The sequence below is a fragment of the Scylla paramamosain genome, chromosome 19, assembly GCF_035594125.1.
Source record: "Scylla paramamosain isolate STU-SP2022 chromosome 19, ASM3559412v1, whole genome shotgun sequence".
In the NCBI taxonomy this organism is placed as follows: domain Eukaryota; kingdom Metazoa; phylum Arthropoda; class Malacostraca; order Decapoda; family Portunidae; genus Scylla; species Scylla paramamosain.
In genome coordinates, this window is record NC_087169.1 from 22033991 (window position 1) to 22060141 (window position 26151).

At 40.0% G+C, this 26151-nt stretch overlaps 3 protein-coding genes across 8 annotated transcripts; 2 read left to right on the forward strand and 1 right to left on the reverse strand.

Moving 5' to 3' along the window:
- Nucleotides 1-17: 17 nt before the first annotated feature.
- Nucleotides 18-9139, forward strand: LOC135109994 (maltase 2-like). Of its 3 annotated transcripts, XM_064021973.1 has the most exons (14): nucleotides 18-152; nucleotides 637-760; nucleotides 1552-1664; nucleotides 3372-3551; nucleotides 4132-4292; nucleotides 4646-4771; nucleotides 5334-5412; nucleotides 5764-5908; nucleotides 6213-6420; nucleotides 6774-6894; nucleotides 7006-7140; nucleotides 7452-7647; nucleotides 7923-8078; nucleotides 8746-9139. In XM_064021973.1, the coding sequence occupies exons 2-14, from the start codon at nucleotides 678-680 to the stop codon at nucleotides 8822-8824; spliced, it is 1782 nt and encodes a 593-aa protein (XP_063878043.1). In that variant the 5' UTR covers nucleotides 18-152; nucleotides 637-677; the 3' UTR covers nucleotides 8825-9139. The 3 variants fall into 3 exon arrangements, with proteins under 3 accessions (XP_063878043.1, XP_063878042.1, XP_063878044.1); XM_064021972.1 differs by lacking the exon at nucleotides 18-152 and having other exon boundaries at nucleotides 173-760; XM_064021974.1 differs by lacking the exons at nucleotides 18-152; nucleotides 637-760; nucleotides 1552-1664 and adding an exon at nucleotides 2590-2836.
- Nucleotides 9140-10217: 1078 nt separating this feature from the next.
- Nucleotides 10218-13272, reverse strand: LOC135109997 (uncharacterized). Of its 3 annotated transcripts, none has more exons than XM_064021983.1 (6): nucleotides 13107-13272; nucleotides 12584-12679; nucleotides 12080-12194; nucleotides 11722-11855; nucleotides 10942-10996; nucleotides 10218-10815 (listed from the first exon to the last, which is right to left on the reverse strand). In XM_064021983.1, the coding sequence occupies exons 2-6, from the start codon at nucleotides 12593-12595 to the stop codon at nucleotides 10772-10774; spliced, it is 360 nt and encodes a 119-aa protein (XP_063878053.1). In that variant the 5' UTR covers nucleotides 12596-12679; nucleotides 13107-13272; the 3' UTR covers nucleotides 10218-10771. The 3 variants fall into 3 exon arrangements, with proteins under 3 accessions (XP_063878053.1, XP_063878055.1, XP_063878052.1); XM_064021985.1 differs by having other exon boundaries at nucleotides 13082-13272; XM_064021982.1 differs by having other exon boundaries at nucleotides 13087-13268.
- A 2307-nt stretch (nucleotides 13273-15579) lies between these two features.
- On the forward strand, nucleotides 15580-26023 carry LOC135109999 (cysteine-rich with EGF-like domain protein 2). 2 transcript variants are annotated; one of them, XM_064021992.1, is made up of 8 exons: nucleotides 15580-15717; nucleotides 16219-16453; nucleotides 16810-16956; nucleotides 17229-17426; nucleotides 17778-17939; nucleotides 18341-18491; nucleotides 19236-19331; nucleotides 24765-26023. In XM_064021992.1, the coding sequence occupies exons 2-8, from the start codon at nucleotides 16271-16273 to the stop codon at nucleotides 24893-24895; spliced, it is 1068 nt and encodes a 355-aa protein (XP_063878062.1). In that variant the 5' UTR covers nucleotides 15580-15717; nucleotides 16219-16270; the 3' UTR covers nucleotides 24896-26023. The 2 variants fall into 2 exon arrangements, with proteins under 2 accessions (XP_063878062.1, XP_063878061.1); XM_064021991.1 differs by lacking the exon at nucleotides 24765-26023 and adding an exon at nucleotides 20485-24086.
- The last annotated feature ends 128 nt before the right edge of the window (nucleotides 26024-26151 follow it).

A 26151-nucleotide genomic window follows, 5' to 3' on the forward strand; every position in this document is an offset into this window, starting at 1 on the left:
ATGCTGGGAGGACACGCAGTTGGGTAGACACACACACACACACACACACACACACACACACACACACACATCGTTATTTATCGGTATCTGTGTCTATTATCAGCAGCCCTCGCCTCTTAATGCCATATTCACACTCACCACGCAATTTCAAGGTAGGTGACACATTGACAAGAAGTGCACGAGGGTGGCTGAAGAGTTGTAGAGGGAAAGTGTTGATTGGTGAATGACTGAAAGTAGTGATAGATGAATGTGACGAATAGAAAAAATTTAAATTGATGAGCGAGATGTATTGAAATGAGTATATAGAGGAAGTGTAGATGAGTGAATGACAGACTGAAGTGTGTACATAGAGAAAACAGACTGATGAACGAAATACGTATTATTATTATTATTATTATTATTATTATTATTATTATTATTATTATTATTATTATTATTATTATTATTATTATTACTATTTTACCACCATTCATTTGTACGTAAATAACATCACACCAGTTTATAGTTTCAGTAAGCTGGAAACACTACACCACACTTACATAACTGACCATAGAAACCATTCATATTTACAGTTACAGACCAAGACGAGTAATATTTGTAGAAAACATGACTTAATTCACCTTCTTATGTTAACAGTCTAACCAGCAGAGCCTCGAGGAAATTACTGCGGAGAGAAGATGAAAAAACTCGTGTACTTTCTCTGCCTAGCTCTTCTACTTGTCTCTCTCGCTATTGTGATCATTGTCAGCTTGGTGATAAGGTAATATCTCGGTGATACTGCAATGAGTAATGAAATATGAACGTTGCTTGCATGTAAAATAAAATAACGTACTTGTAGTCTGTCATACCCTGTGATTATTCTGGCCGTTTTTTTTTTTTTTTTTTTTTTTTATCTAGTTTGCCTTTTTGCTATATGTGTTGTTCACATACTCAATGTCCATGTGATACTCTAATAATTAATGAACCGACATTCCTCTACCTAATGCTTGTATAAAGATTAATTTGTAGGGTCTGTAATACCCCTGTGATTATTCTGGCAACTCTGCTCTTTAGTTAATATGTTTTGCTGTAGTATATTCAGGGAACATTCTTTAACGCTTCTGCGCCGCACCTCCACTAATTTCAACAATTGTCTTGTTTCAAGTGACATGGGTTTTTAAGGATTTTTTTTTTTTTTTTTTTTTTTTTACGGTTCGAGCGACAAATGTACAAGATCTCTACCTTATGAACAAGAGAAACAGCCTTCAGAACTCGGCTAATCATCTCTGTGACCTTTGAAAATAGTCATGATGAGAGAGCAAAACGTTTCAGAATATAGCCATAGGAATTGTATTTAGGAAGTTTGTGATGTTTCTCTAATGACTCGTTTGCTTACGTTTAATTACTTAAAGAGAGAGAGAGAGAGAGAGAGAGAGAGAGAGAGAGAGAGAGAGAGAACAGTTTCAGAATACGAGCATAGAAATTGTAGTTTGATAGTTTCTTTTGTTCCCTTAACCTTCCGACTCGTTTGCTTACAAGGTGTTCTAATACTCGTGTTGTTTCATGCCCCAGTAAGAATGAGAGCTTAGGTGACGGGCTCGAGTTCTGGCAGAAGGGAATCATCTACCAGGCGTACCCTCGCTCTCTCAAGGATGCAAACCGTGACGGAACCGGCGACCTGCTGGGTGAGTATCTGGTGGCTTGCTGTCTTTACTTCCTGGTATTGTTCTGTAGTGTGTATTTTTACTTATTTCCCTCTTATAATATTGTGTGGCGTGTGTTTTAACATATTTTGTGGGGAAAGTGTACTGCAGTTGTTTGTTTATCTGTAGAGAGATTCACTTAATGATTAATAGCTCTATGTGTGGTATGTTGCAGTGTTTTTCCTTTCTGGCAGTGTTTTTCCTTTCTAGTGTTGTTTTGTGGCATATGTTTGAACTTGTTTCGTGAAGGAAATGTACAGTTTTTGTTTATGTCGATAATTACACTGCATTCTTTTTCAATGTTCGTGGTTGAGGTATAGAATCGTCGTTTTCTAAGTATGTGGTGTCTTGGTGTGCGCTTCCTCCTTGGTATTACTATGTTGCGTGTGTTTTAACTCGTTTCGTGAGGGAAGTGTACTGGTATTGATGATCTGTCGAAAATTACATCCCGTGCCTTTCAATTTCCGCGGTTTAGGCACTGGACGGTCACTCTATCCTCCCCATCCTCCTCTTCGCCTCTTACCCTCTCCCTCTCCTCCCCTTCGTCGCTTCATCTCTTCCCCTCTCCTCCCCCTCCTCCCTAACCTAGGAAATGTATTGATCTTAGCATTCCCTACCATTAAGGGAACTGTGCGTTACTACTAGATGCAGACAAATAACTTGATAAACACACCAACTGCTACACCAGGAAAAAAGTCATATATTCCAAAATCAAGACAGAGTAATATTGCATGGTGCTTTATGAAAACTACAACTCCACATGGCGCTCTGTATAAGATAATTACACTGGTGACCTTCGTAGTAGAAACAGATAGGGATAATAACACGTGAATAAGAGTAGCGGAGAGGGAGAATGAAGGAAGAATAGGAGAGGAATGTAATAAGGCCTCTGCGCAACGCGAGGGTATATCTGAGTAAAGAGTATAAATAAAAGTGAAGTGGCAAGTGGATGGATGCCACATATAACCCGCGGGAGTTCAGGTAGACAGTCATGGCAACGAGTTACAAACGGCAGCATCAGGAAGGGAGGGAGCGCACGGTGATAGCGAAGTCCAAGAGGAGGAAAACGCCATGGTGGCATCGTGGCATCCTTTACCAGGTGTACCCACGCTCCTTCAGGGACACCAGCGGCAATGGCACTGGGGATCTCAAAGGTACAGTGCTTAATTATGCATGACAACAGTTCTATGAGGTGTCCGCGGTCAAGTTGTGAAGGTCATGGTTCTAGTGTTCAAGGCCTTGATGTTGCTGGTGTCACCGCTGGCCATACGAAGGTCACGGTGTTCCTTTGCAGGGCCATGTTTTGAAATAGGGTGTCTCTTAAGGACTGTTTTCAAAGGTCATATGTGATTAGTCTTTTTTTTTTTTTTTTAATGTCTTGATCTATTACTAGAATAATGAAAACAGTCTTGAAGATCTAAGTAACGCCCTTTAGTTTAGAGTTTGTCGATCTATTACTAGAATAATGAAAACAGTCTTGAAGATCTAAGTAACGCCCTTTAGTTTAGAGTTTGTCAAAAGCATTCGAAATCTGAGCTCTCCCAAAGACTTTTCAAAAGCCACAGAGATAATTCAACTAGAGGCTTTTGAAAGTAGTGGAGGTGGGAAGCAGTATCTAGTGTTTCAGAATATGTGAATATGTGAAAGGGCATAAAAATTTTCATCCCCAACATGTTTCTCTTCCCCCAGGCGTTACTTCAAAGGCCGACTACCTGGCGAGTCTGGGTATCGGGGCGGTGTGGCTGAGTCCATTCTTCCAGTCACCCATGAAGGACTTCGGTTATGACATCTCCAACTACACTGCTGTTGACCCCATCTTTGGCACCATGGCAGACTTTGAGGAGATGGTCCAGGAGCTCCACACACGCGGTGAGCACTGTACACACACACACACACACACAAGGACATAACATAAAATAAAGGAAGCAACAAGGATCCATCAGACCTACCCGTGACTGCCCCTCCATGAAGCATAGCTACCTACTTCCATCTATCATCCATAACTCTCTCTCTCTCTCTCTCTCTCTCTCTCTCTCTCTCTCTCTCTCTCTCTCTCTCTCTCTCTCTCTCTCTCTCTCTCTCTCTCTCTCTCTCTCTCAATTTTTAAAGCCCTCATCTTCCTTTAAAACTACACACACACACACACACACACACACACACACACACACACACACACACACACACACACACACACACACACACACACACACACACACACACACACACACACACACACACACACATCTATGACTTACACAACTCAATACTCACAAACTACTTCACAATCTTGCTCTATATACTTTTATCCAAATATTTTTCCCTTTGAACACTCCACAATGAACAAGACCCTCAGATTCATCACACAAAACCTCATTTAAATACCTGTCAACAAAAAAAAAGCCTCTATCATCACAAGAACCCCATTAATTACTCTTCATGACTCACGCAGGTCTGAGAGTGGTGCTGGATTTCGTCCCAAACCACACCAGTGACCAGCATGAGTGGTTCCAGAGATCCCAGAGGCGAGAGGATCCCTATACAGACTACTATGTATGGGCTGATGCAAAGGAAACAGATCAGGCGGGTCTTCCTTTACCACCAAACAACTGGGTGAGTGAGGAGCAGCAGTAGCAGGAGGAGCAGGAGGTTGAGTTTGCTGGTGAGTGACTGGATGAGAAAGGAGGAAAGGAAAGATTAAACTATGAGAGAAGAGAAGGAAAGGGTTGAAATTTGGTGAGAGAGGAAGAGGGCTGAAATAGGTGAGAGAGGAGGAAGAGAAAAGTTAAACAAGGTGAGAAAGGAAGAAAATATTAAACTAGATAAGGGAAGCAGGAAGAGTAGAATTAAACTGACTTACTAATATCTGCTTTACAACATAACTTTTAATATACATCTTGATTATTCAGGAACCACTATTCTTTTCCTAAACTATACTGCATTCCTTCCTCTGTTCCCATGATCAGCTGAGCGTTTTCCGTGGCTCAGCGTGGGAGTGGAGTGAGGAGAGAGGCCAGTTCTACTACCACCAGTTCCTCGCATCCCAGCCTGACCTTAACTTCCGGAGTGATGCCGTCAGGAAGGAGATGAAGGTATGTTGTCACCATCACCACCTTACTGTTGTCTTATATGAGAAATGATTAACTTGGACTTGTAATATTAATAGCACTGTATGAAGCATTTTAAGGCACCTGCAAAAAAAATATGATTAAAAGAGATTTTCTTATTTCTAGCTAGTATAACATTCAGAGGAGGCTGTGGAACAAAAGAGAGTGTTTCACAGTGGTTTGTGATTCAAGAACTGTTTGCTTAATAACACTGAAAGAATTAAAGTATACAGATTTTGTGTGGAAAGTGTAATTTCTGAATATATGTCTAATGCAACGTTCTAGAATCTGCATCTTCATCCTCAAGCTAGAAAAAGATAAGATGATTTGAATGGTCTTTTAATTACTTTTTATATAAGACAAAATATTGACCTTGATTTCCATTTCATAATTAAATCAGTTATAGCCACAGTAATTCATGGTTATTGGTAGTTGATAAGTAGGTACATTATTTAAAGGTATTGCGTGGTGGAATAATTTACTTGATTCTTGTGTCCTTGCTTGTGATGGGTTAGTGGTGTGAGTGTCTCCATTTATCCTCCCACAGAAGGTCCTTAACTTCTGGATGGACAAGGGTGTGGATGGTTTTCGGGTAGATGCCGTGAAGCACCTGTTTGAAGTGCAAGGTGAGAGGCGTGTCCAAATTACCTGAAATAGATTGAAATTGGCAACCAAGAGGAAACACAGACACACAGAAGAAACACCTACTGTCTTGAGACACTTTATTCTCACATTAGTGATGCAGAATATTTGTTCATCCATCACTAGAATCACAAAAACAACCTCTAGAACCCGTTACTTTCACTAGAGCCTGCTGAAAGTGATGTTTGTTTACTTATCACTATAATCCTAAAAAGACCCTTGAAAATATTAAAAACTTTTACTAGAGCCTATTGAAAGCAATCTACTGGCTGAGGCTCCAAAGAAAGTTTCAGAATACATCCCCTGTTTGTATTCATCTCCACTACCTCCTGCAGATCTGAGCCTGGATGAGCCACTAACACCAGGACACCTTGATCCCGATGACTACAACTCCCTGCAGCACACCTACACCAGCAACCAGCCTGAGAACCTGGACCTTGTGAGGGAGTGGCGGGCCCTTCTTGATGGACGTTCGGAGAAGTGAGCGAGCAGCACCAGTAGTAGTAGTAGTAGTGAAGTGGTTATATAGTAACTGGCAGTAATAGAATTAGTAGTAGCAGTAGTAAAGTGGTTATAAATTATATTGATGCAGATGTAGAGGTTTGTTTAGATAAGCTTTTCTAAATTGACTGTATTCTCTAACTTCAGGCTGAAAGTGTTCTTGTGAGGCTGTGAATATTGGCTAGAACTGACAGTGCATTGCAGAAATACATAAATGCTGTTAAGAATGCAATTTCATATCGTCTTATACACAGACATGTTAAGTGTTATGTTTCTTTTCTAGAGTAATGATGGTGGAAGTCTTTGCTGACACTGTGGAGGAAGTGATGAAGTACTATGGCAGTGAAGAAGATCCCTTGGCTGACTTCCCCTTCAACTTCTTCCTTATTGACAACTTCCATGGCCGAAAGGACCTGAGCGGGGAGTCCCTGATGGCCACAGTGTCCCTCTGGCTGGACAACCTCCCTGCTGGCAAGTGGCCGAACTGGGTGGTAAGGATACCAAGTCTTCCCTGTGTTGTAGAAGTGGCTTGCCTTCCTCTCCCTGCTTGTCTCACCTCGTTTTTCCTTCCTCTCAGTGCTTATAGTCACACTTCACCTTGTATTTGAAGATGCATATGCAGCAAAGTTTGATAATCATAGTTTTTTACTGTAAGAGAGGCAATGGCTAAGGACATCATAAAGAGTGAGGTGCCTGTCCCTCCCTAAAGAAAGGTAAAAAAGGATCATCCAAAATTGGAGGACACTAGTATGAAGTTTAATCTATGTGCCTTTAGGTTAGAATGAAACTTATTGCACTGTTGTGTGTGAGTAACATGGATGCTTATCAGCTTCTTGTCCTGCAGCTTGGGAACCACGACAACAACCGCGTGTCAAGCCGTCTGGGGACTGACCTCATAGACGCCCTCAACATGATGGCTCTCCTGCTGCCTGGAACCCCGGTCACTTACTACGGCGAAGAGATAGGTGAGGGCTGCTCAGGAAAGGCTGCTGTTCGTGCCATGCCTGCTCCCCTTCCCACCTTCGCCTTTTGCGGGGTGTGTCGAGCTTTGCCTCAGCCAGGGTAACTCCCGACAGGTATGGAGGACACCTTCATCAGCTGGGAGGACACCAAGGACCCACAAGGGTGCCGCTGGGGGCCGGAGCACTACCAGGAGTACAGCCGGGACCCTGCCAGGACGCCAATGCAATGGGATGACACTGATCTGGCAGGTGAGGGAACAATTGAGCTGCTTGAGGGGTCAGTGTAAGCAGTGAGTGTGAGCAGATGAGTGTGTAGTGTGGTCTGTATGGGATTGTTAATGTATTTGGGAGTTTGCTACTGTAACCTTGAGAAACTGCAATAAAGTAATCTAAAAAGAAACTATAGGAGTCTACAAAAGGCTAGCTGAATTACACAAGGCATATCCTGAGTGCTTTAAACTTGTGTTATTGTCATCAGTAAATTCATCCAACCCCTTCTTGAAACCATCCACTTGACACACTCTTGCTTAGTTCACTCCACTCATTGACAACCTTCCCAGGGTTCACTGGCAGCAACACAACGTGGCTTCCTGTCAACCCGAACTACACCAAGGTGAACGTGGCGAGGCAGACGGCAGCAGCAACGAGCCACCTCAAGGTGTACCAGCAGTTGGCACAGCTGAGGAGGGAAGAAACATTTGCACGGGGCAACACCACCTTCCCAGTCATCACTAAGGATGTCTTCAGCTTCATGAGGCAAGTCTTCCCTCTTCCCATGGCTCCACTGCACAAAATTTTCTACTTTCACCCCTGTTTTGTCCAAGAATAAATCAGTATTCACAATCTTTCATTCCTTATAACAGTAAACTCTGGAACTCCCTACCTGGTATTGTATTTCTTTCATTCTGTGACTTGAATTCTTTTAAGAGGTGACAAAACTTGAAAAAACTGCCTTTGGGACTAACTACTGGTGACCTAAATATTGCAGTGTACCTTCATGTGACGTTTTCCTACCAACCCGTTCCTCACAGGACTCTTGAGGGGTCAGATGACTACCTGGTGGTTATAAACACTTCAGAGGAGGAGATCAAAGTCGACCTACTCAAGGACACCACCCAGACATTGCCAGCAGAAGGAACCGTCGTGATCCGCTCTGTTTCTGACACTTCCTCTGCCACACAACCAGGGTGAGATGCAGTGTGACACTTGAGTTGTAGAATAGCACTGTACTGTGTGATTTGTGTAGAGATCATCACAGAGAAGATAAATACTTGATTGGGAGAAGAGAAGAGAAATTGATAGGGAGTAACTTTTTCACCTTGTAAGTAGAGGAGGAGAGAAGTAGTTTGGTTGGTACTAATACTTCCACCTGGGAGTAGTGAAGAGAAAAATAGTTTGTTTGGGAGTAATTCTTGCACATAGGAAGTGAAGAAAAATAGTTTGATTAGTGTTAATACTTGCACTTGTAGAGTAGAAAATATAATCTAATTTGCCTTTCACAAGAATTTCTCATGGTATGTGTATTATTACAGGTGATGTAAGAAGTCCAGTATTGCTCCTTCCTGGGTGGAATATAATTTGCTTGAACTAACCTTTTGTAGCATTAAGACAGGCACCAAGCACTACTGGGAAAACTCTAACCTGCTATGAGAAATGCATGAAAAAAAAAAATAATAATTGATAATAACTGGTGAACTATTTTGACACCATATAAAAGTGTTATCTTCAGGTAAAAACACACACACACACACACACACACCGTTTTGCATTTTCATCAGTCAGGCTCATAGCAGGTTAGAGGTTTTGCAGTAGCACACTGGTAGATAGTAAGCCTCCCACTGCTTGCTGCGGCAGGTGTATGGTTCCCCTTCACGCCCTTCCCTTGGTGGGAGGAGAGGGTCTTGTGCTGAGCCTGGCCGAGGAAGACCATTGAGTGTTTCTGGCCCATCAGTGCAGCTCACCACGCCTTCTACTAGAACATGTGGAGCCAAACTGTGTCCAGCAATACGCATGATTAAGGAAGTCACTAGTCAAAACTTTTAATGAATTTTAAGATTTAAAAGCTAGAGTTAAGTATTTGTGGCCCATCAGTGCAGGGCATCACTTTTCTACATAAGATAAACTTATCACTAATTTCTGGCAAGGTAAAATGGGGCTAGAAATGCTCCAAACAGTGAGATGTAGAACCAGCGAAGGGCTGTAGTTACAGTGTATTGTTTGGAACTGCAATAAAACCGAAATGTATAAATGTTCATCACTGACATGCAGAACATCCATTGGGTCTGTGTACTTTCTCTATCGCCTTAGACCACGGTTCCATCAAAAGGAACCCCACCCTGCCAAAACAACAAGATCACGGAGGAGCCACCAGTTCCCAGCGGAGCCTTCTGTCTGCACTTATTTGGGAGTTTCAATGCATTTTATGTAGAGCTCTATATCTCAAAACACTTCTACGACCTTAAAATTACTTTTGGGAGTGAATATCAGAAGAAATAATGTTAAAAACACCAATAATACTGATTCACAGGTTAAATAGAGTTCGCAACGTTTAGCTTAAGGGTGTTACCGAAGCAACCTTTGCTAAAGGGACCTTTGGTGCTGAACTTAAGGGACCTTTATGCTTTGAGCATTGCCCTTAAGCAGTCTAAGGGACTTTTAGCACTTAGAGGCCCCTAAAGACTTTTGAGCATCTGGCCCCAGGTTTGGATGTCCTGGAACATCGCCAAGTGGGCACAGTACAGGAAGACCAGCAAGAGGATGACATAACTACAGGATGGGGAGAGCAGATGTGGTTTGCATTCCTGAACAAATGAGGATAAAAAATGTAAAGTCAAAATTTAATAGTATAGACAGGAATCAGTGGGTTTTCTGCAACTACGAGTATGTGCTGAAAGTAGTAGAACAATATGAGTTTTTAGGGCTTGAGGTGAGCAAGGAAGGGTTAGGCGGTGACAGGCAAAGAAAGATCACTGAAGGGAAGGTAAGAAAAATGTCAGGCATGGTTATTAATGGAGGCGCTGGAGTAGTAAACAAGTTTGAGGTGGGCAGAAGTTTATGGAAAGGAGTGGCAGTATTGTATTGTTTATACAGATCAGCAAATCCTCTCTCCTGGCCATCCCTTTATGTATATACTCAGATGTGTATTATTTTTTTTCTGTATGTATTGGGATCACACTGTTCTCCTGATGTACAGTATTCACATAAATGATGCGTGTTTGTTTGAGTGTCATCTGGAGATCCTTAGTGATGAGTGATATTTTGACGTGGAAAAAATTAGATGGTTTTAAGAGAGAGAGAGATGTTGGTGATTTTGTTAAAGTCAGAAAAATTATACATTTGTTTATTAATCAGTATGCTTATTCCAGATAGAAATAAAAACAAGAGAATTACACAGTTACATCATTAATGGGAAGTTTAATCACTACGTTACATCTATGTTGGATGAGATATTCTGCTGACAATCGACATACAGTAAAGTAAAGAGATAATTGAATCAAATCCCAAATAAACATGCTGTAAGATAACAGAATGAACAAACTATCACTCAGATTATGAAAACACTTGGAAATCCCGCAAACTTTTACAAGAGTCTCCTTAACTATCATTAAAATCACCCTTGAAACCCCAGTAATTAATCTGAGCCTCTTAAACTACCTCTCAAATCATGAAATCACCCTGAAAACCCACTAACTTTTACAAGAACTTCTTAAACTACCACTCAGATGATGGAAACACCCTTGAAAACACCAGTAGCTTCCATCTGAGCCGCTTAAACTATCACTGCAACCATTAAAACACCCTTGAAAACCCTGGTAACTTCCACTAGCGCCATTTCAAAGTAGCCAAGATGTACACTCCAGAACATTTGACAGTGCAGCCTTTAGTTCGTGATATTTTCCAGAGACTCGTAGGAATGATCAGACTCTGCGGTAAAGAGAGCAAAGTTAGTAAGAATCTTTGCACAAATACTCATCTTTGAAAGCTTCAGATAGAGGATTAAAAAAAATTAGTAGCTATAATATAAGAAGTATTGGATCCTTCACCACTCACCTGATAAAACGTTCATGTAGTGTTTGTTGGGGTCCATAAAGGCAGGAGATGGGTGCTGCAAAAGTGAGGTTATGTTAAGTGGCTGGTATGTCACTGATTTTTGGGTGTTAAGATGTGAGAGAACACTTGTAGTAGTGCTTATGAGTGTGTGTGTGTGTGTGTGTGTGTGTGTGTGTGTGTAGGGGGAGGGGGGACTTTTCTTATCAACAAAAGCAGGAGATGGATGCAACAAAAATGAGATTATGATAAATGGTTGGCCACATCAGTAACTTCAATATGTTGAGGTGTTAAGGAATATTTATAGAAGTATTTATGAGTGTGTGTGTGTGGGACTTGTGTGAATGTTTGCTCGTCATATAATTGTTAATAAGGAGAACAAGGTTATAGTAAGTGGTTAACCATATCACAATAATTGCTTGATGTTAAGATGAGGAAAATTTTGTGGAAGTGTTAATGAATGTGTGTGTGGTACTTGTGGGAATGTTGGCTTGTTATATAGATGTCATTAATGAAGCCAGGAGATGAATGCTATGAAAGTGAGGTAATACTAAGTGGTTGGCTACATCACAGTAATTCCTGGGTATTAAGATGTGATGTAATGCTTGTGGAAGTGTTTATGAGTATATCAAGCAATGGGGAAACAGCAAAGAGTAACATGTGGTAAACTCACAATAAAGATCAGCTAGGGGTGTCTTTCTTATCGGTGAGGCACAAAGAAGGAAAAAAAGCATTAGGAGTGTATCAAGCTTCAGTGAGACTTTATTGACATGGATAACTCACAAAGGCCATTGGCTGGGGTTTCTTTCCAATGTTTGGGTGAGCCAAAGAGTTTGGGCGCACATAGCTGTCATCCACAACTCTGCCCGGGGATGTGTGGTTGGTGGCTTGGCGGTACTGCACGCGCTTCTGATTGACTGCAAGGATCAGTACATGTTGCTGGTTTTTTTTTATATTGATATCGGTTTGCTTTCATCCCACAGCTAACTTTCCTTCTTTCCTCTCTTTGTTCTGTTGCTCAGCTAATTTTCTTTCTAGGGGTACTGTCTGTTTCTCAGGTCCTTTCCTTTCTTCTTACTCTATTGCTCCATTACCCAACTCACAAGCCTCTGTCAGACCAGCCACACCTCCCACAACTAACCTTCCATGTTGAGGCGGTTGAGTTGCTTCTTGTGGTGCACCAGCAGGCAGGTGATGGCCACCATGACACTGAGGATCAGCAGGATGCCACACAAGATGATGTACATAAGTGGCATCTGGAAAGAAAGACTCCATTAGCACTAATATTGAAGTAACAGAAGTGATGTGTGAAGGAAAAGACTTGATTAGTGATGATACTGAAATAACTGAAGTAACTGCCGAAGGAAAAGACTCAGGGATGATGTTGAAGTAATGTTTTTTTTTAGCATTTCCATTTATGTTTGGTTATATGATTTTATGAGTTTGATTTATGAATATTTGAATCTACAAATAGAATTGCATATGGTAGCATGGATAAAAAAAATTACAAATCATTCTTTCACTATTTGTCATATGTATCTATAGTTATTTAGGTACATATTCTAGTCAAAAACATCATTTAGTAAGCTAAATCTATAGATACTATATCTATAGATACTTATTCTATTTATATTCTGGTTATTACATTTGCATCCATGGTTCCTTCTCTCTGTGTTGGGATGCTGACTTAAACTTGTGCTCTCGTTTCCAGATCTGCTGTCCCTTATCTTCTCTCCAGCTTCTATAAGGAATATGTTGAAATAAGTGTAAAGATTCACGTAGCTGCATTGTAAGAGAGAGAGATTACTTATTTTCTGTGTGCATGTGTGAATGTGTGTGTGAGTGAATGTCTGTGTGTGTGTGTGTGTGTGTGTGTGTGTGTGATTTATCTCCTCAGCACTTATCAGGAATCTGTTGAAAATAAGTAGTTATATTGATTTAGATACACATAAGAGAAATAAATTTTTTTTGTACCTCTTATCAATTCAGCTTTCTTCTATCTAAACTACATGACTTAACAGCAGCTTTACATAGACAAATTAACTTCCTATTCATTCCTCTTCTTTCTAAAGTACATGAGCTTTACACCACTTTAGAATCACAACACAGACAATAACACGTTTAACCTTCACCACTTCAATACCTTGCCTTCTCAGAGACACACTCACCCTCCTCTTCTGTGGTGCTCTTCCCTGTGTCTTCCACCTCACTGGCAGGATCCTGTTTGGGCCGCACAGATAAGGGCAGTGTGTCGCAGTATGCTGGTTCCTATAACCCTTATCTCTTGTTGTGGGGTGTCTTTTTTTTTTCTTTCTTGCTTTGTTGAATTGTGAGATTGAGAAAGCATATGAATCTGAAAAAATGAGGCAAGCTTTGAGTAGTCAGGTCTTTCCCAGCTCTTCTTTGCTTAATTAAGTCAGGAGGTTAAGAAAATAAGGGAAATTGCTAGAATCATGAGGTTAAGAAAGCATGATAACTTGGGAAAATAAGGTGGGCTGTAAGTTGTCAGATCCTCACCAACTCTTCCTTGCTTAGTCAGGAGGTTAAGAAATTAAGGAAATTCTAAGTTGTCAGGTCCTCGCCAGCTCTTCCTTGCTTAGTCAGGAGGTTAAGAAATTAAGGAAAGTCTAAGTTGTCAGGTCCTCTCTAGCTCTTCCTTACTTAGTTGAGTCAGGAGGTTAAGAAGTTAAGGAAAGTTCTAAGCTGTCAGGTCCTCTCCAGCTCTTTCTTGCTTAGTTAGGTCTGGAGATTAAGAAAAAATAAGAAAATAAGGTAGGCTGCTAGTTGTTGTGTTTTTTTATAGCTTTCTCTGCTTTGTTGAGTTAGTCTGAACCTTGTCATTGTTGAATTTGCCTTTGAACATAATAACAATCTTGCCTTGAACATTGAGAGTTATACAGGAAACAGACAAACGGACAGACAGACATCCCAGCCAAGCCTTGGAGATTATCAAGTGTGGGAGACTGAGAAGAGAGGAAGAAACCGGAAGACATATTGATAACAAGCTGGGAACAATAGCAGGAAGCCCTATGAAGACTAACAGTAGTGTGTCAGAAGGTTAGGGTGTTTTCATGTCAAACGTATGAAATTGTGTATGATGTGAGTTCATGGCTATAACTGCATATTTATTACTCATTTCTTTCTTTCTTTATTTATTTGCCTGTTTATTTGCCTTTCTGCCGACGACCCTAAGTGTCTTGACACCCCCGTCAAGTTTTTCTTCATTAACTTCTGCAACATTCGCGGTCTAAGATCTAATTTTCAATCTGTAGAACACCACCTCTCCTCTTCTAAACCTCATCTTTTCCTCACTGAAACTCAGGTGTCTGAGGCAACTGACAGTAGCCCCTTTTCTGTTCCCTCCTACTTTCTCTATCCTCATTTTCGATCCAAAGCTGGATGCTGCGTTTATGTGCGCAATGACTTAACCTGCTCTCGTGCCCACGCTCTTGAGTCTTCCGAGTTTTCCACCATCTGGCTACGACTACAGTCACTCATACTAAATTTATCTGTGCTGTATACCTATCACCTAACTCCTGACTATAAGAAATTCTTTGACTACTTAACTTCCAAAGTGGAGCACATTCTGACCCTCTTTCCTTTTGCAGAGATCTCCATTCTTGGAGACTTCAATGTTCACCACCAGCTTTGGCTTTCCTCTCCCTTCACTGACCATCCTGGTGAACTAGCCTACAACTTTGCTATCCTCCATGACCTAGAGCAATTGGTGCAACACCCTACTCGTATTCCTGACCGTCTTGGAGATACACCCAACATTCTTGACCTTTTCCTGACCTGATTTTTGTTGCCCTTGGCCAGTGTCCTTCCTACATAAAAAAAAATATTATATTATATATATATATATATATATATATATATATATATATATATATATATATATATATATATATATATATATATATATATATATATATATATATATATATATATATATGAGTTATAAGGATTAAAGAATCATTACAAGAATGTAGAGATCATTATAGCGATGTAGAGATTATTACAGGGATCTAGAGTTCATTGTAAGGTCATTGTAGTTCATTATAGGATGCAGGGATCATTGTAAGAGTGTAAGATTATCATTATACACATAATCTGACGCAGAAGTGGTTTGAATTTGGCGCTAAACCCTAGCGAGTTATTGTGTCGCTTTCTGATTGGCTAGAGTGTAATTCATGTGCGCTCTGGTTGGTTTGAGTGTCATCGTAAATTTCTTATGCAATTAATGTTCATATACTATTATTTAATATTATTATGTAGTCTTTACATTCTCTTCTGATTGGTGAAAGAGTATTGGGTGGTTAATGAAGCCAAGAGGAAGAGCAAGAGTTAAAGTGGGAAAATAATATTTATTGTAAGTATCTAATTACTGAAATAGGATAGGACACTAAAGACATGAAATAAATGGAAACATTTAAATAATGAAACCATAAAATCTTCGAATAACATAAGCTAATCAACTACAACATCAAATACAGCAAATAAAAAATACACGAGAACACGAAAAACAAACAAAAGACGCACAAAAAAGATCATAAACCAAGGATCAATGAATACAAAAAGATGTTAAAATGTTTATATATCAAATAAAAGTAGGTTAAGAAAAAAATATTTACATGTCGATAATTTGGAGTTCCGAACGTCAACACAGACAGCTGATCACCGCTTCGCTCTCAGCCACCTTGCCTCCTTGTGCCCTTTAAAACTCAATTATCTCTCTTAATACAGCTTCCCCAAGTACCAAATTAGGAGGAAATATAGGTAAGTAGTAAAAGAACATATGGAGTTTTATTAACTGAGTTTAATTTGTTTAGCTTTGCGTAAATTGAGGATTTTTGAGCTACATGTGGAGTTAGTCTAAAGTGTTATTGTGGAAGATTTGTTTTCATGTTTGCGTTCTTTTTTATTTGGGTTTATTTTTTTGTTATTTTTGTTTAAGCTTGTTTTTTTGTTTGCATGTTTGTTTGTTTATGTGTGTCATCTTTTTCGTTTGTCTGTGTGTCTGTCTTATCTTGCCTCTCTGTCTCTTATCTGGTCTGTCTGCCTGGCTGTCTCTTATCTTGTCTGTCTGTCTCAAATATTGTCTCTCTGTCTATCTATCTGTCTGTCTCTAGTCTTGCTTCCTTTCTGTCTATCAGTCTATCTTTATTATCTTGTCTGTCTGTCTGTCTGTATATCTATCTAGTTCTGCTTTCAGTCTGTCTGTCTATCTGTCTATCTGTCTGTCTATCCATCTCAAACTCCTTATTTATCTCCCAACAGATCACACACAAACACACACACACACACACACACATACATACACACACACACAATGAAGGCAAAAGTGGCACTGGTGGTGGTGATTGGGCTGAGCTGCCTGGTGAGTCAGGTGAGGCTGGACACTGCCAAGCCCTCGGGGGACAGCAAGGACAGTGACAAGAACAAGGAGAGTCTGAAGGCCACCAAGCTGCCACCCTGTGCTGCCTGTAGAGTCCTCACTGAGTCTTTCAACAAGGTATGGAGAGAGAGAGAGAGAGAGAGAGAGAGAGAGAGAGAGAGAGAGAGAGAGAGACCTTAACCTGTTTATACTTTTAGACAAATATGGGTAGTATTAGAATAACATTAGCATTTTTTTCTACGATTAAGTTCAGTTAGGTTAGATTGATTCATTTAATTAATTTTCCTACTCGTCATTTCACTGAGTCACAAATTAAAGAGACATCATATTTTGCCCAGAAGTAAATGGCATCTTGAAATTCAAAGACTAAAGTACTCTCATTGGTCTCCACAAATACTATTATGAATTAACATACTACTATTATTAAGAGACCTAGGGACTGACAAGGACTTTAACCATGTTCTGGCCCGCAGGGGATCGAGTCAACAGCACGAGGGAAGTATGAGGGAGGAGACTCAGCGTGGGAGGAGGAGAAGAAGCTGTCATACAAAAAGTCGGAAGTGAGGTTAATTGAGATCCAGGAGAAGCTGTGCAAGGATGTAGAGAGAGGCCAGAAACAGGTAAGGTAACATTGATAGTCTGACTCTATTGACATTATACTGCTTTGTAAAGTATTAATTTTGTTCTTATGAAAAAAAAAAGGACATAAGAATCGTGACTCAATCATATAAAAACACAAAGCCAAACACACACACACACAAACAGAAACAGGACATAACAAGCTTAACTCATTTCTGTAAAACCACAAAACCAAATACACACACACACACACACACACACACACACACACACACACACTTAGATAAATAAACCACAACTTTCTCCCCACCAGTGTGAATCGAATGCAGAAGAACACGAGGGCTTGCTGGAGGATTGGTGGTTCAGGGAGCAGGAGAAGGAGCCGGACCTTCACTCCTGGCTGTGTGTAGAGACCCTCAGAGTGTGCTGCCCCCCCAACCACTACGGACCCCAGTGCTTACCTTGCAAGGGAGGCACTGAGAATCCTTGTGGGGGCAACGGCAAATGCAAGGTGACTGGAGGTGGTGGTGAAGGGATTGTGAAAGGGTGTGGACAGCAGAGTGAGCTGTAGTGTGAGGGAGTGAGTGTGGTAGTCTTTGTAAGGGTGAAACTGGGAATCTTTTTAGGACAACGGCAGGTGCAAGGTGATTGGAGGTGGTGTGGAGTGAGTGTGTGAGGGGACTAGGGAAGGGTGAGATTGATGGATGAATGGGTGTGGTAATGTTGCTAAAGAATCCATGAGTTTATTCACAAATCAAACCATTCATCACTATACAAAATCTGTTTACTCACAACCTCAAAGAAATCATGAAGCAACTATCACCAAACACAAAAAACTCACCGACGTTTAACTGTCCTCCAGGGAGCAGGGACGAGGAAGGGGAGCGGGGAGTGTTCCTGCAACCCGGGCTACGAGGGGGAGCTGTGTGACACCTGCTCCTATGGGTACTACCAGGCCTACCGTGATGACACCAAGAACCTGTGTGAGAAGTGCCACAAGGCTTGCAATGGCCCATGCAGTGGGGTAAGCATTACACTGTGTTGTCCATCTTGCATCCCCTCCACTGGTGAACTCTGGAATGTCATACCTGCTTCTGTATTACCTCCTGCCTGTGACTTATATTCTTTCAATAGTGAGGTTTCAAGACAATTCTTTCAGTAGGGAGGTTTCAAGACTTAATTCTTTCGAGAGGGAGGTTTCAAGACAATTAATTCAAGAGGAAGGTTTCTATACATTTCTTGTAATTTTGGATCTCTAGGCTATTCTTTTCAAGAAACTGTGACCTTCAGCTTAACTCTCCCACACAGCCTTGGTAGAAGTCCTGTTGTGCATACTTTGACCAGATACATGTATAGACTAAGAGCAAACCAGTAACTTGTATACATGTGAAGAGATCATGACTTCAACTTGACCTTCCCACACAGCCAGGGCAGAAGTCATGTGTGGCGTGTCAGGAGGGCTGGATCATGGACACGGAGAAGGGTTGCCTGGACATCAATGAGTGTGCGGCTGCCAAGTCTCCCTGTAAACGCAACCAATTCTGCGTCAACAACGAAGGCACCTACACTTGTTTGGGTGAGCCATGGGGTCCTCTCTGTGTGACTCACCATGCATCTGTCTGCCTCTTAGAAGAAAACAGTAGGGTCATGTTTTGGCCAATTATTGACGTGTATTTTTAGTCATATTACTTTTGTGGTTAGGGAACGATCTCATCATGAAAGGGCAGGGGTAAATCGGTGCTATGTCTAAGGTTCTGGGGTATAATAGGGTGGTTCACAAGACTTTTCCTTTCCATTAGGGGTTAAAACTGTAAATGACGTGTGTATGAGTGTGTGGTTCTTTGTCTGACACCTGTGTATGATTGCTGGCCTGGTGCATAGATAGCGTTGTGGAAACTAGCTGATATTTTAATTTGTTTTGTAATCGCAGTATGTACAGTTTTCTTTCTCATGCACCAGATAGCTAATGTAGTTTTCCATTTCATTGTGGAGGAAAACTAGCTTACATTTTAGTTCATTTCATAATCATGGCTCTTCCAGTTTTCCCTTCCTTATAACAAGTAGCTACTGGAGTTTTCCTTTCCTTAGAACAAATAATTATTACAAATTTCCTTTTCCTCATACTGAATATCAAATTTTTTCCTTGTACACGATGCATATTACAGGCTCTCCACTCTTATACCAAATACTTATCACAGATTTTCCACTCCACACCAAACAGCTCTTACAATCTCCTTTCCTTATACCAGAAAGCTAATACATTCTTAACCTTTCACACCAAACAGTCTTCCCACCTAACCAAACCTAACCTTCCTTGCAGAGTGTGACAAGGCGTGTGACGGCTGCAACGGAGATGGGCCAGACATGTGTGAGAGATGTGCCGAGGGATTCATCTTAGAGAAGGACATGTGTGTAGGTAAGTAGCACACTCCTGCTCCTGACCTTACCTACCTTACCTACTCACATACCTGCATGGCAAACCTTCACTAGTCCCTTGTTGTTCCTCGAGTGTTGACAGTACCTCAGTGTGACTTGTACTTGGTAGTTTTGGGGTGTACTTGTAACATTAGAGGTGTGGGGCTTATACAAGAGTTTGAGTGTATTAATAGTGTGTTTAAATGTCTATATTGCTGTGAAGGGAATGGAAGGGAAAGGAGATGCAGTCTGTTGACACTATTAAATACTAAGGATATTACATGACAAGTATTTCTGTTTTTTTTTTTCAATTGGTTTATTCTATCTCCTTTCTCACCCTCTCTTACCTTCTGCTTCATTGTGGTTTGTTCTATTATCTTTTGTCCTCCTCCCCTTGTCTTGTTTCCTATTTTTGTTCCTGCCAAGTGTTTATTGATAGTTTTTATTTTCCTCATTCTCTTTCCTTTCCTTTATGCACCCATCTCTTGCCTTTCACCTCATTCATTTTATTTTCTTCTTGTTTTGCATCCCGTTTTGTTTCTGTCTCCGCAGCATGACTTGGTGTGGATGTATATTCCCTGTCTTGTGCCACACACCTGCAGTATTACCTCACCCGTCTCAAACTGTTCTTTTATGTTACCTGTAATGACATTAATTCTGGTTGCTTGGAATCTTCCCCTGAGTTTCCCTACCTAAGAAATGTAAGACTTGAGGTAGAAGTTAGAAACGTGACTCAGAATTAGGTGTCAGGTTTTCTTGTGCATAAATTTGAGGTACCAGAGAAATAGCATTGGAATCCAGTATTTCATGAAGTCTCCTTATATAAACATAAAGCTGGATTACCAAAATGTACAAGTGATATTCAGAATTTCATGTCAGGCTTCCTTACAAAACAAATGCATAGACCTATTGGGTTTCCTTATATCACAAATACTTATACATAATATTGAAGTAAAAGGAGAGTAGAAGAGGAATTGAGCGTTGCATATGAGAGACTTACACACTGAATTTCCTTATACAACAAATAACATAGACTTAATATATAAAGTAGAAGAAGAAGTGAGCATTGCATAACATTAATGTACCAGAATTAAGAAGCAGCATGTGTGTGTCTGCCTGTGTGACCTCCCTGTTGACGGCAATGCTTGTTACAGACAACAGTGCGAAGGCCCGCGAGAAACACATGACGTTTGCTCGTTACGTCACTTACGGCGGCCTGACCCTCGCCACCTGCATCATTCTGCAGAAGAACACAATTATTGCTGCCATCGTTGGCCTTAGCGTGGCTGTTTACATCAGCTTCTCAGAGTACTACCTCAGGGATACCACCGCACCCCCTGTCTCCCCTGAACTGCCGTCATCCTTCCTGTCGTCCCTACAGGGCATGATGACCAACTAGACACAGAGTGAAGGCTGCCTCATTCTAATGGACTATCTTGTGTTCTGTTCCAAGCCCGACTCATTCTTAAGCCAAGCAGAGAAATGTCTTGTTTTAGGTTTTCAGCAGACTGTCTCCTCCTTGTACTTTTCTAATCCTGACTTACTCTCAAGCTGGTCTGTGAAAGGCTTGATTTTAGGTTTTCAACGGTCTGGCTTCCCTTGTGTCCTCCCCCAAATCCAACACATTCTTAATCCAGTCAGAGAAAGATTTAATTTCAGGTTTCCACAGACTTTTTCCTCCTTTGTTCTTTTCCAGTCCTGACGCATTCTTGATCCAGTTAGTTAAAAGTTTAACATTGGGTTTTCGACAGACTGCTTCTCCTTTCCCTCCCTCCTCAACTGGTCCATTAGAATGAGTGTGTGTTTGGGTTGTAGGGGAGCAGATGATAATGTTGGACGAAAGATCTGGATGTAGCAATTTCTACGTGGGTCTGATTCTTCTAAAACCTCACCTCTCTTCTCTCTTGGGCAGTAAGGGGACAGTATGCTAGATTTAATGGCTGGTGTGAATTACCTGCTTTCATTCAGTCTCTGTATTTATAAGGTTTATACCATGAGCTGTGCAGATGTTGGGAGCATGTCTGTGTGTGTGAGACGTTCATAAGGTTTAGGTGTGTTCCCTCTGTCACAATTTGAATATTTTGAGCTGAATTTTGCATTTTCAGTGTAATACTTACCCTGCAGTTAATGGCTAGTAATAGTAATAGTATTTCTGTAGCATATACTGATGCTGATTACTTTGGCATTCATTTGAGAGGTGAAAGGCTTTGTATAACCTCATAGATAGTGCTGAGGTTTATAATACTTATGAATGCTTTGCTGATCATTTTGGCATATAGATTGACAGATAGATTACTGTGGCATTCATTTGAGAGACCAGAGGCTTTGTAGTCATAGCTGAGCATTTTCTTTTTCATTGCTGAAGTTTGCATTAGGTATTGTTGTCTTGATCATTTTGGCAATAGATAGATTACTTTGGCACTCATTTAAGAATAGACAGGCTTTGTATGACCTCATAATCAGTGCCGAACGTTTTATTTCTAAACACTGAAGTGCGCATCACGTATGAACACGTACCACGGTTGTACAGAAACACTTCACAGTACACTTGTAACCACCACTTCATGTCCAAGGGGTCCCATCAGGCAAAGGCGTGGGTAGTGTTTCCGAGAACCATATCATTACTTTGACTGAGGAGTGATTTTATACCTTGACTTGTAGCATCACAACCTCTCTCCTCTGTGGCGGAAACACTGCACTTCTCTGACTGGGACCTTTCTTATTCTTGTGTTCACTTGCGAGTGTTGTGGAAAAGTACGAGGATTTGTACGTATCTGTGTAGTGTTGCCAGAAGTGTTAATGATACAAGGGCCAGTGTGTTTATTGTTTGTATAGGAATTGATATATTGATTAATGAATTGCTTGATATGAAGAGCTCCACCAAAATAGTAGGAAAATCAATGCCATCCTCTCATACCTAAATTTTAAGCCATGATATGAAAAACAGATGAGTGTTGGATGCATTCACTACAGTTCTCTTCTCATGGGCTCCAAAACAATTATAGGAAAATAGATACAATATTGTCATGATAAAATGGACAGGTGTAGAGTCCAATACAGGTAGAAGAATATGAAAGCCCTTTTAAAATGACAAGGTAGAGACGAACATACAACCTCTCATCAGATCTAAGCTTATGTTACAGTAGATAGACTTAGAATGTAGTACAAGACAGGGACAGGCACAGATACAAGAAAGCTCTTTTAAACTTGACAAGGTGGAAGATGAAAGCATTAGAATTTTTAGACATGATAGGTTTGAATGTTTAAAAGTTTTTCTGAGTTTGGTAATAGTAAGTTTAGGTTCGTATGTTTGGATGTTTGCAGACTTTGGTTGGATGTGTTCAGGCATTTGATGATTAAGGTATACCAAGGTTCCATTGTGATATTGTGTTGTACTCTTGCACAAAATATGTCTCGAATTCCAGTACAGTTTCTTTTTGTTGCAACTGTACGCCTCTAGTCATTAGATTTTATGTACTCTTGCATTGCCAGTTTTATGCTTTGAATAGCGCTTAAGTTTCATAGGAAGCAGATTTTGTTTGGAAAATTTGCTGATGTATTTGAGCTGTTTTGTAGGGGAGAGGAAATGAAGAGAAGGATTAATTTTGCAGGTGAAGTTTAGAAGTGAAAATATTGTTGATTCTATTGGGGAAGTTTAATCTTTGAATAATTTTGTAAATGAGAAGAAATGAGGAGAAATATTTGCTGGTAAAATTTAGAGGCAAAGATACTGTTGATTTTGTTTGGAAAGTTTGGTAATATCTCTGAATAGTTTTGAGGGGGAAAGGAAACCAGTGGAAAAATTTTGCTGGTAAAGTTTAAAGGTAGAAATACTTTAGATATTGTTTGGAAAGTTTGCTAATCACATTTTGTTGCTAAGTTTATCAACACCTTACCAATAATTCTGAAATAAAAAAAAAATCTGAAAGAATAATATTTCAACAATTTCACAAAAACCTGACAGTAGTTTATGGGCAGAGGAAAAGTGAAACAGTACATTTTGTAGGAAAGTTTAAAGTTTATCAGTATCTTACCAATAGTTTTGAGATAAGAAAAAAAAAACTCAGAAAGAATAATTTACCAATAATTTAAAGATCTGACTGTAGTTTAGCAGCAGAGAGAATCAAGAGGAAGAGTTAATTTTGTATTAAAGTCTTACAAAGATCTGAGAAATAACTTAGAGGTACAGAAAACCTACACAATAATGCTCAAAAAAGAGACATTAGTACAATTGTAGAGGCAGCATTAAAAATATGTGATTATGGTAATTCAGAGCAGTGGTGTTGAATTTACATAGATTACATAGGAGAGTCAAGGATGTTATTAGATTACACAGAAAAGGTTTAGCAGATTATCTAGATTATGTAGAAAAAGCAAAGTAAATTATATAGATTATGAAGGGTCAAGCTAATTAGATTACATAAGAAGGGTTAAGCAGATTACCTAGATTACATAGAAAAGTCAAAGGAAATCATGTAAATTATGAAGGGTCAAGGAAAATAGATTATATAGAGAAGTCAAAAAATACCTAGATTACTTAGAAAGGATTAAGCAAACTACTTAGATTTTATAGAAAGGGTCAAAAGGAAGTTACCTAGATTACATAGGAAAGGTCAGGCAGATTATATAAAACTCGCAAGTATAGTATTTTTACACCAATTACAGTAGTTGTCAGTTATATTTAGAAACTCCTTAATTATTCCAGAGCATCAATTGTTTACGAGTGTGTAAAAAAAAAATGCTGTTGAGGTGAAAGTGCATATTATTACTATTATTACCTTCAGTGACTCTTTATAACTCAGAAAAAGAAAGATTAGTAAAAAAAAAAAATGTCATACAGAAAATAAGAATGTGTGGTTATGTTAGTGTGTGTGTAGGGAAAAAAAAAGAAGTTTATTTGAGATTGCATTATTATCACCATCATTATTTGTGACTCTTTATAACTCACAAGGAAAGACTGGTATAAAAAAAATGTCATAAAAAAAGGTGAGAATGTGTTTGAAGTCTCTAATGAATTTTTTGTTTTGTATGTACATATATGTGTATGTATATAAATATATTTAAGGTACTATTATTGCTAAGATTAGACATACAGTTACTACTATGATATGTATTCTTTCGCCTTGTGTGTGTGTGTGTGTGTGTGTGTGTGTGTGTGTGTTTGGTTATCTATATTATAATGATAAAGAACATGAGTCTTTGTACATTAGACAAATAAAATTATAGAGTCAGAATTAGAACTAGTTTAATGCATTCAGCTTCTCATCACACACACACACACACACACACACACACACACACACACACACACACACACACACACACACACTTAGTTAACCAGAGAGAGAGAGAGAGAGAGAGAGAGAGAGAGAGAGAGAGAGAGAGAGTGGGGGGCCTCCATACTGAAAAAAAAAAAACTATTTCTCCTTTACAGATGAGGACAGTGTAGAAGAGAAGGAAGATGAAGAAGAGAAGAGAGATGAAGAAGAGAAGAGGGAAGTAAAGAAAGATAATGATGAAAGCAAGAGAAAGGAAACTGAAAGAGAAGAAAAGGAAGAGCTATGACTGCATATATATTAGTTAGTGTGTGTGTGTGTGTGTGTGCGTAGGTAACTTATTCGCGCAAGAAATGAAAATAACAAGGGACATTTTTTCTTCTTTTTTCGTTGAGATAGTAAATGGTAACTTTTTTTTCTTTTTTTAGCTCCAGATGTGTGTGTGTGTGTGTGTGTTATGGGCTTTACCAATAGACCTAAGACTAGTAGACTTAAGGCATTGAATTAACCAGCTGATATGAAAATTAATGAACTTTCTTTTATTTATTTATTTATTTATTTATTTTTATTTTTTTACATCTTCCAAGGCCAGATTTTAGTGTGCGATTAAGTGGCCACAAAAGAATATAAAAGCAAAAAACTGAGAATATCCTTGCTTGCTGTGTTCAATAGTGCAATAAGTACAGCATCCTCTAGAGTTTGGCGCAGTTATCAGTCCTATCCAGAGATTCGCGCATTATCTCGAGTTTAGCGCTTTGGGCACGTATGAGTCACACCTTACCATTAGCGTCACACTCCGGTGTCACACTTCGCAGCTACAGCGCCACCGCAGTGGGAAGGCACAGACAAATGAAAGGTGCTCCGCCGCAAGACCGTATTTTACCACGCTGGGTGTGAGGACGAAACACACACACACACACACACACCTAGTCTATGTGCGTGGCCGGAATACTTCAGCGTTCTCTCTCTCTCTCTCTCTCTCTCTCTCTCTCTCTCTCTCTCTCTCTCTCTCTCTCTCTCTCTCTCTCTCTCTCAATGTTTTAAATGCCCGGAATTTCGCGATCCGGGAGTTTAGCGGAGTTTAGCGCTCTCGGTAAGCAAGCCAGTGCGACGCGCGACACTAGACTCTAGAGGCTGCTGTACAGTATTGCCATTCTCTCAGGATAAGTCATGCACATAATTACAATTCCGTATCAGTTTTTGTCCGAAGAAATAGATTTAAGGAACCTCCATTGCATTTTGTTGAGATTATATGAAAGGAAAGCCTGTGATAGACATTGCCAGCTGAACGTACAATGAGAGTTCTTCAGAGTATCATGGTTGTTACTCAGTGATGTTTTAATGTGTTGTCTCATCATTAGTGGACTTAACAAACCACAGTCAGATGGTGCATGGAATAAACTCTCTGCATGTTTAATTAACTGGAGTGTTGTTAACCTTTCCATCCACCACTACTAGAGAGGGCATATTCATCTCGTATTGTCCTCCACGTCACAAAGAAAAAAAAAACATTACAGTTTTCCCTCGCTATCTTTTCACCTCACG